The sequence below is a fragment of the Olea europaea genome, unplaced genomic scaffold (assembly GCF_002742605.1).
Source record: "Olea europaea var. sylvestris unplaced genomic scaffold, O_europaea_v1 scaffold1921, whole genome shotgun sequence".
Taxonomy (NCBI): Eukaryota; Viridiplantae; Streptophyta; class Magnoliopsida; order Lamiales; family Oleaceae; genus Olea; species Olea europaea.
In genome coordinates, this window is record NW_019237031.1 from 97676 (window position 1) to 108096 (window position 10421).

General features: G+C 31.5%; 1 protein-coding gene across 2 annotated transcripts in view; it reads left to right on the plus strand.

The window, feature by feature from the left end:
• Positions 1–4814, plus strand: part of LOC111379029 (probable proteasome inhibitor) — a 7879-nt gene extending 3065 nt beyond the window's left edge. Inside the window, exons 5-9 of one of the 2 annotated variants that reach the window (XM_023002336.1) lie at positions 536–613; positions 795–826; positions 914–980; positions 1077–1154; positions 4620–4814. In XM_023002336.1, the coding sequence (XP_022858104.1) occupies positions 536–613; positions 795–826; positions 914–980; positions 1077–1154; positions 4620–4695 (331 nt within the window). In that variant the 3' untranslated portion in view covers positions 4696–4814. Of the gene's footprint in view, positions 1–535; positions 614–794; positions 827–913; positions 981–1076; positions 1155–1239; positions 1952–4619 lie in introns of those variants that run through there. The other variant, XM_023002337.1, reaches the window with a different exon arrangement.
• Positions 4815–10421: the final 5607 nt, after the last annotated feature.

Genomic DNA, 10421 nt, shown 5'->3' on the forward strand with positions numbered 1-10421 from the left:
ATCTGCAGTAACTGCTTCCTAGATTTAGAGAACAAACTCTGGATCTGCCACTGGAGTTTAGGGAATTCTAAAGAGAAAAAGAGTGGGAAAAATCGATGGCACATCATTTCTTGGCATCTAGAGGTGCCAAAAACAGGATACTCAAAAGCATGATAAGGGTTGGGTTTTTATTATAAGGATTTACGCTTCGTTATGTAACGTGGTAGAGGTTAACTCTAGTCTAGTCTTTTGTTGAGAGTTTAATCTGATGTTGGATATCTTGGCGCTAAAAAAACAGTTGCATTTTTGGAAAGCATTGTCATAATAGAATGTTGTGCTGCCAAGACATCTAAAATTCTACTGTGCAAGAAATGTGTCCGGAGTTGTAATTAGTTTTGCTGCACTTCTTTGATGCTTTTGGAAAGTGAAGTAATTACTCCAAGAAAAAGTAGTTATTAGTGAATAACTTAATGTGTGATTCTGGTGCTAGATAACACTGACACTGATCTATAATCATGAGGTTAATCTTCCTTTCTTTCTCTCTATGCAAATATAGGGTTATTGTTCCTCCACTTCCTGGTTCTGGCAGCAGTGATCTCTTTCCTGGGCCTGGTGCTGGAATGTATCCATCAAGGTTTCTTAGCTTTCTTACATTGTGATGCATAAATATTATTGTTTTTCACTCATGTCTCTGTATTTGAGGAGTTGATTGTTAGCTTTCTTACTTTGTGATGCATAAATATTATTGTTTTTCACTCATGTCTCTGTATTTGAGGAGGAGTTGATTGTTATATATTTTTTTTAACTTTTTTTAGGGGTGATTTTGGTGGAGGAAGCATGCTTATAGGTTCGTAAGTTGTCTTGTTTCATATCTGATCGACGGTTTCAACAGCAACACTTGTTTGGATTTGTAATGTCTTATGGTGGCATGCAGGGCCACATGATCCCCAGTTTTTTGGAGGAAATAGAGGAGGTGTGCCTGGTTTACCAGGAGGTCAACCGTGAGTCTCTCGCTCTCATGCTTGTGTCCATCTGTGTGTGTAGTGTCTCTAAAATTTTATTGTGTTACCGGGTGTTAATTTAACTTAATAATGCAGGGGTGTTCCACCTGGTGCCCGTTTTGATCCTTTTGGCCCTCCTGACGTTCCAGGTTTTGAGCCCGGACGATTTGTTAGGTATGATGATACATAATTTTTTCATAAATTTGTATGGTCAATCAGAGAGTAATACAAATTTATTGGTTCAATGAGTTCTAGACAGGCAACGTATGAAGTCAGTACGGTCTGTTACTCACTAGTAGTGTCTTTCCAGTTTCCACTTTGTCTTTCCGGTCAATTATTACATCTATGATTGTAGTGCATGATCCAAATTATCTCAGGTCTTTTCTCATTTCACTAATTATTCTATCCATCTTCAAACATTACATTTTTTAAATTGAGTAGTGTAGCAGATATCATATGCTGGGCCGTTACTCAGCATCCATTACTTCCATTTAATAAACATGTGGGCCACAAAGTACTATATTTTCTTTTAGCTTTAAATTCTATGAGCTTGGTTAGAACCTGTTTCTACTGAATTTTTTACTGTTAACATGATTATATCCAAATTACATTCCTTATTGACAAGGATGACTTCGTCACCATTCAATGTTAACATTTCTTGGTACCAGTTGATGGTTTCTGTCTTTGAACTTCGTTTTGTTATCTTAATTTCATCTTTCAAGCTTCTTAATCATTGAATAAGAAGCAATTCCTTTACAGGACTCTTGAAAAACAAGTATTCTTGTTCATCATCACGTCTGATCAAACAAGACACTTGGTAATTGGTATAATAGTTAAAGGTCTTTCATGCCTTTATCTAGAACATTAATTTTTAAATTACATTGACTTACCCTGAAAGAGAACATTAAGTTGTGCTTTAAGGTGATGTTCTAGGCATGGTAGAGTAAACTTAAAACAGAGCTTTAAGTAACTGACTGATTGAATTGAGTAGTGTAGCAGATATCATATGCTGGGCCGTTACTCAGCATCCATTACTTCCATTTAATAAACATGTGGGCCACAAAGTACTATATTTTCTTTTAGCTTTAAATTCTATGAGCTTGGTTAGAACCTGTTTCTACTGAATGTTTTACTGTTAACATGATTATATCCAAATTACATTCCTTATTGACAAGGATGACTTCGTCACCATTCAATGTTAACATTTCTTGGTACCAGTTGATGGTTTCTGTCTTTGAACTTCGTTTTGTTATCTTAATTTCATCTTTCAAGCTTCTTAATCATTGAATAAGAAGCAATTCCTTTACAGGACTCTTGAAAAACAAGTATTCTTGTTCATCATCACGTCTGATCAAACAAGACACTTGGTAATTGGTATAATAGTTAAAGGTCTTTCATGCCTTTATCTAGAACATTAATTTTTAAATTACATTGACTTATCATGAGGTTAATCTTCCTTTCTTTCTCTCTATGCAAATATAGGGTTATTGTTCCTCCACTTCCTGGTTCTGGCAGCAGTGATCTCTTTCCTGGGCCTGGTGCTGGAATGTATCCATCAAGGTTTCTTAGCTTTCTTACATTGTGATGCATAAATATTATTGTTTTTCACTCATGTCTCTGTATTTGAGGAGTTGATTGTTAGCTTTCTTACTTTGTGATGCATAAATATTATTGTTTTTCACTCATGTCTCTGTATTTGAGGAGTTGATTGTTAGCTTTCTTACTTTGTGATGCATAAATATTATTGTTTTTCACTCATGTCTCTGTATTTGAGGAGTTGATTGTTAGCTTTCTTACTTTGTGATGCATAAATATTATTGTTTTTCACTCATGTCTCTGTATTTGAGGAGGAGTTGATTGTTATATATTTTTTTTAACTTTTTTTAGGGGTGATTTTGGTGGAGGAAGCATGCTTATAGGTTCGTAAGTTGTCTTGTTTCATATCTGATCGACGGTTTCAACAGCAACACTTGTTTGGATTTGTAATGTCTTATGGTGGCATGCAGGGCCACATGATCCCCAGTTTTTTGGAGGAAATAGAGGAGGTGTGCCTGGTTTACCAGGAGGTCAACCGTGAGTCTCTCGCTCTCATGCTTGTGTCCATCTGTGTGTGTAGTGTCTCTAAAATTTTATTGTGTTACCGGGTGTTAATTTAACTTAATAATGCAGGGGTGTTCCACCTGGTGCCCGTTTTGATCCTTTTGGCCCTCCTGACGTTCCAGGTTTTGAGCCCGGACGATTTGTTAGGTATGATGATACATAATTTTTTCATAAATTTGTATGGTCAATCAGAGAGTAATACAAATTTATTGGTTCAATGAGTTCTAGACAGGCAACGTATGAAGTCAGTACGGTCTGTTACTCACTAGTAGTGTCTTTCCAGTTTCCACTTTGTCTTTCCGGTCAATTATTACATCTATGATTGTAGTGCATGATCCAAATTATCTCAGGTCTTTTCTCATTTCACTAATTATTCTATCCATCTTCAAACATTACATTTTTTAAATTCAATCAGAGAGTAATACAAATTTATTGGTTCAATGAGTTCTAGACAGGCAACGTATGAAGTCAGTACGGTCTGTTACTCACTAGTAGTGTCTTTCCAGTTTCCACTTTGTCTTTCCGGTCAATTATTACATCTATGATTGTAGTGCATGATCCAAATTATCTCAGGTCTTTTCTCATTTCACTAATTATTCTATCCATCTTCAAACATTACATTTTTTAAATTGAGTAGTGTAGCAGATATCATATGCTGGGCCGTTACTCAGCATCCATTACTTCCATTTAATAAACATGTGGGCCACAAAGTACTATATTTTCTTTTAGCTTTAAATTCTATGAGCTTGGTTAGAACCTGTTTCTACTGAATTTTTTACTGTTAACATGATTATATCCAAATTACATTCCTTATTGACAAGGATGACTTCGTCACCATTCAATGTTAACATTTCTTGGTACCAGTTGATGGTTTCTGTCTTTGAACTTCGTTTTGTTATCTTAATTTCATCTTTCAAGCTTCTTAATCATTGAATAAGAAGCAATTCCTTTACAGGACTCTTGAAAAACAAGTATTCTTGTTCATCATCACGTCTGATCAAACAAGACACTTGGTAATTGGTATAATAGTTAAAGGTCTTTCATGCCTTTATCTAGAACATTAATTTTTAAATTACATTGACTTACCCTGAAAGAGAACATTAAGTTGTGCTTTAAGGTGATGTTCTAGGCATGGTAGAGTAAACTTAAAACAGAGCTTTAAGTAACTGACTGATTGATAGAATTATTATTTTTAACATTATTCTCGTATAGTTGATGATAAATTCTGGGTAGAGCGGTGAACTTGTTTTGTCCGTGGTGTAGGTTGGATAAATTCTTGGTGGGGTGCAGTCTGAACATTTTTTTCCTTTGTGTATGCTGGATAAATTCTGGGTAGAGTGATAAATTCTGTGTAGAGTGCAGTCTGAACTTTTTTTTTTTCCTTTGCGTATGCTGGATAAATTCTGGGTAAGATGGAGTGTGAGCTCGTTTGTTCCTTGATGTGTGTTGGACCGTGCTTAAAGATTGACATGTGTGTTCATTCTTCTCCTCTTTTCTCTTATTCTTTTTATTTGTTTTTAATGCTAAACTTCTGTGCAGAAACCCAAGGAGGCCTGGTGGTGGTGGGACACATCCGGATCTGCAGCATTTTGGCAACGGCTCAGATTTCATTTAGACTTGTTCATAGAAAGAGACATTTTGTATTTACCTCTAATACCCTTTTACGGGTTTCAACTACAGTTTATATATTTGCTGATGTATGCGTGGTAATAATTTCTTTTTCCCGTTTGTTTATATGTATATTTCGTTCACAAATGCGGGATACTTTTCAAAAGGACCAAATCAAACAATGACTTTGCTACATTGACCAAAATTTTTTTGCCATTAATCAAAAGGGTTTTTTGAAGTGTAAATGTCATTTTTGTTTTTATTATGTTTTGTAATTACAAAAATATATCATTTATTCAAAAGACAATAATACTCTCATTTAAAAAATTAATAAATCCAAACACTTTCACTTAAATTTCAAAATCAAATCACTTTTCTATCAGATTTTTTAATACAGTAAAAAAGAAAAATTTTCTTCTATTTGCTTAAACGTTGAAATTTCGCAAAATTATTGAAAGTTAAACAAAAAAATATTATTTATAGCTAGTATATTGTTTGAATCTTTGAATTTTATTTAGACGTAGGTAGATAAATTATTAGGGCCATTCTACAAGTACATAGGGGGCTACCTAAGGGTGTCCTATGTTCAACAAGATTTATCCAAATTATTATAGTTTTGAATTGATTATATGGACACCCTTAGGTAGCCCCCTATGTTCAACAAGATTTATCCAAATTATTATAGTTTTGAATTGATGTATAATTTTCTTTTAACAAAAATGAGGAAAAAATTTATCTTTGCGCATATTATTTCAGAAAAATAGGTCCGGTTTGGCCCAGACGTTCTGGGCTGGTTGGAAACAATCGGCCTGAACCAATTTTTTAAAATAATGTTTAATTATTTATTTTATAATTTATTTATTTATATTTCATGAATTATCTTAATTGTTTATATGTATATTGTTTATTTAAGTAAATAAATATTAGTTAAACAATTAAAATAATTAATGAAATATTCTAAATAAAAAATTAAATTAAATATTAAATGAACAATTAAAATAATTATATATTAATTCCTTATGTCTAATTTAATTATTTTCTAATATTTTTAATTTGTAATGCAGATATGGCATCAACATGTGTTCCAATTTGTTATTTCGGTGAATTTTAGAAGAGTGAAAATATTCAGTAGAATAGAAATGGATGAGTGAAGGAGATAGGGTTAAAGCAATTTTCATAACAATAAGTACATCGTTTATAGAAATGTACTATGATATATAAAACATGCTTAACATCGATTCCTCTTAGTACAATATGGAATTAAAATTTTTATTTCAGAAGCATTCAACCATTTCGATTCCGCCTATGAAAGTTACTTTTGAAGTAGAGACGAAGCATCTAATTAAATTGAACCAATGCCGAAAGTCGACTCCTATTTGCGTAACTTTATTGAGGAAAAATGTCCCCGAGGGTGAATACGAAGTTTTCGATAAAGAGGATCATAATGTAAATGATGCTTGGGATTCAGTTCAGATTGTTCATGGAAATGATGTGGTTATTCCCGAAATGGTTGCTACTCATCATGATCACACTGTTACGCACAGAATTTCCTCGTCAGTTAAATATAACGAGAATGAAAATGCATTTACAAATGAGGATTTGATTGCTTTATCCCGTGGAAGACATAAGTCGGGTGGGAACTCACAGGTTGGACCGAGTATACGATCCTCGAATTGTTCGCGTGTGGTTCCCGATGATAAAATGTATATGTTGAGCAATTGTTCGAATCAAAGAAAGAATTACAGGAATTTATGCACCGGATTGCTTTGAAGCATAACTTTGAATTTAAAGTAAAGAAATCAAACAAGTTGAGAACATATTTGTGAAGTAGGTATTCGTCGAAACGATCACAGGCAAGCCTGATTATGGTTTATTGGCCAAGAAATAATGCACAAGTTTTAGGACCTATGAATGATCTACAGACCTTTAGACATCATTAATTGCGTTTGTCAAGAGTACAGGGTGGTCATAAACTATTAGAATACTTGGAAACCCAAAGAATGCGCATTGGAGGACTTGATGGATCCGACCGAAGAGAGTTATGCTAAATTGGCCAGGTATTTCATTGTTTAGATGTTTATTTAATATTTATTTTAATTGTTAATTATTTTATTTCAATTGTTTATTTTTCTGTTTATTTAATTATTTAATTCAATTGTTTATTTAATATCTAATTAATTATTTAATTGAATTGTTTGTTTTTCTGTTTATTTAATATTTAATTGATTATTTAAATTATGATTATTTTTTATTTAAATTGGTCAGATATTGCTATAACATGAGAAGAATTAATACTGGATCAACATTTTTTTATTGAGAATGATGACGAGAAACGCTTCAAGTATTTCTTTATGATCCTTGAACAATGCGTTCGAGGATTTCGAAACGCAATATGACCCATAATCCTAGTCAACGATACAACTCTTAAAGCGAGATACGGGGGCAAGTTGATTATTGCAACATGTCAAGATGTCAAAATCCAAATTTACCCTCTTACATTCAACATAGTCGACGGAGAAAATGATCTAGCAATGCGTTGATTTTTCAAGAAGTTGAGGGGAATGATTGGGGATGTCTAAAACCTTGCATTCGTAACCGACCAAGGGCAGTTAATAATAAATGGTATCGTCACAATGTTCTCCGAGGTACATCATGGTTATTGTATGTACCATATAAAGGGAAACCTGAAAACTAAGTATCGGGGTAGTGGCATCGTTACGTTGTTTAGGAGAGTTGCAGAGGCTTACAGTATTCAAGAGTTTGAAAAGTTCATGGGCAAAATAGAAAATAAATTGTATGCTGCATGGGAGTATCTAACAGAGATGGGGATCAAACATTGAGCACGATCACATTTTTCAGGACGTCGATATAACATGATGACGTCAAACAATGTCGAGTCACTCAATGCCTTATTCAAGAAGGATCGAGAGTTACCAATTTTCGCAGTGATTAGAATATTCGTAACAAGCTACAACAGTGATTTCATGATCGACGTGAGGAATCATAGAGTTGTACAAGTGTGCTGACCCCGGCTCAGGAAGACAAACTCTTCAAGACTGTAGAGGTGGCGAGAAAGGTGTATGTACAACCACTCGATCAGTTTCGCTTCTCCGTGAGATGTACACGTAATTTCGAATACATTGTGGACTTGAATGATAACACGTGCACGTGTAGACAGTTTCAGTTGGAGATTTTCTGTGTACACATGCAGTGGCAGTAGCTATGTATAGAGGATTTCTACCACACGCCTTATACATTGCTTATTACATGAATGATTCTTAGAGAGCAACGTACGCCAAAATAATATTTCTTGTACCAAATGAAGTCAAGTGGGAAGTTTCCGACCATATTCTCTTACTGAATAACTTGTTGCCATCAGCAGTCGGACCACGTGCTCCTGGACGTACACGTACGTCTAAAATGCTATCTACCGAATAATTTTTCCGACCTCGTAATTGCAGTAGGTGTGATGCAACAAAGCATACTAGAAGATTTTATACAAATCAGATCCATTTGCATGATAATATAACAAATGTGTAATTGTTGACAATGTAACATTAATTTCGATAGCCTATTTTAATAAAATTTAACATTTGTTAATAAAATATTGATAATGTAATTATTTATAACATTGATGTTAATTATTCATGCATATAATTTATGTTAATTATTATATTTTATTTTTTATTTAAATATTTTATTAATTAGTTTCATTGGTAATGTATATTATTTATGCATATTATTTATATTAATTACTAGATTTAATTTTTTATTTAAATATTTAATTAATTAGTTTCATTGATTATTCATATTATTTATGCATATGATTTATGTTAATTATTTGAAATCGTAGTGTTTGAAATTTTTTTAAAATACACCGCGTCTCCACGTGTTTATTTAATATTTGATTTCATTTTCTCGTAAATATTTCATTAACTATTTTAATTAATTACATATATTATTTATTGAATATTCATTTACTTTATTTAATTATTCATTATACACAAACATTTATAATACATCATGAAAGATTTAAATAAACATATAAACTATAAAACAATTAATTAAATATTAAATAAATAATATACATTTTACAATTATTTCATAATTACAAATGAATGAATGAAATGTACAATATTTAAATAAGCCCCCGTTTGGCTCCCATTTTTTTCAAATTTTAACGGTTGGAATAGTGTTTTTTTTTTTAAAAAAAAATGGGTGGTTGAAAAAAATTGAAAAGTTTTTTATTTGCATGTAATATTATTTTATAAAAGATTGTGTGGTTGAAAATAAGAGAAAAAAAGAATGAAAATGAAAATGGCGGCAAAACGGGGGCTAAATGCTACATCGAATATCCCATCCTAAAGATGCGTAAAGTATCGGCACATCTTTGCCTCCATGGATAGCTGTTGAACATATCGATGTCGTCAACAACTTCCAACTGAAAAAGTCAATTGATGTCTTTCTGTGCTAACACTTCAATACGCTTTTGAGTATAAACAACATTCCCAACTTCAACTTGTCGGACATCTGTCGCATTCCCTGAATGCATCTCCTAACTGGGGAGTGTCACTGTTGTGTGCCCATTAAAACAGTTATTCAGTAGCATCTTATTTGCCCATACATCTCAATCTTGTGATGAGGGCAAACTCGAATATGGAAAATGTAGCAATCTTGCCCTCAAGATCAAAATGGAAGGCATCTTCGTCAACTAGTTTAAGCAGTCGACATAGTAATGAATCGAGCAACTGTCCAGAAAAATTATACAAAACACAGCAAATACAGGGGCCATAAGTAGGATCGACATAATATCTCTGTGTGCTCCTCGTCCAATGAATCCAATATTGATATAAAGCTGACAAAGTTACAGTTCGACGTAACTTTGCTAGGAATCTATCTCATAGCGACTTCCAAATGATAATACATCCTGTAAAATTTTAAATGTTAAAACATTGTAAATTGAAAATGGATAAAGCATAATATTACAAAATTAAATTAATTGAACTGTAACTAATAAACACAAGAAATAACAGATAATAGAATAAAGAAAATGAGCGTAATTAAAAATTAAACAACATATTATAAAAATCGAAAATTTAATTTTTGTGAAATTATTTATTTAATTGTTTATCTTAATTATTTATTATTTATTTCAATTCTTCAATTAATTTGTTTCAATTGTTTACTTAAATTTTAATTACTTATTTTGATTATTTACATTTATTCATTATTTAATTAATTATTTAGATTATGATTATTGTTTGGCTGAAATTGTTAATTTAATATTTAATTACTAATTTTGATTATTTATATTTAATTACTTATTTAAATCAATTATTTTTAATATTTATATTACTTGGTTATTTAAATATTTTATTTATTATTTAAATGTTCATTATTTATTGTAATTGATTTTTTATTATTTGTTTCAATTGTTCATTTAAATTATTTGTTTTAATTATTTATATTTATTGGTTATTTAAATTATTTATTGAACATTTAAACGTAAATATTTAATTATTTCTTTTAAATGTTAGATATTTATCTCAATTGTTTATTTAAATTTTAATTATTTATTTTGATTATTTATATTTATTTATTATTTAAATTATTTATTTGTTATTTAGATTATGATTATTGTTCGATTGAAATTGTTTATTTAATATTTAATTACTAATTTTGATTATTTATATTTAATTACTTATTTAATTCAATTATTTTGAATATTTATAT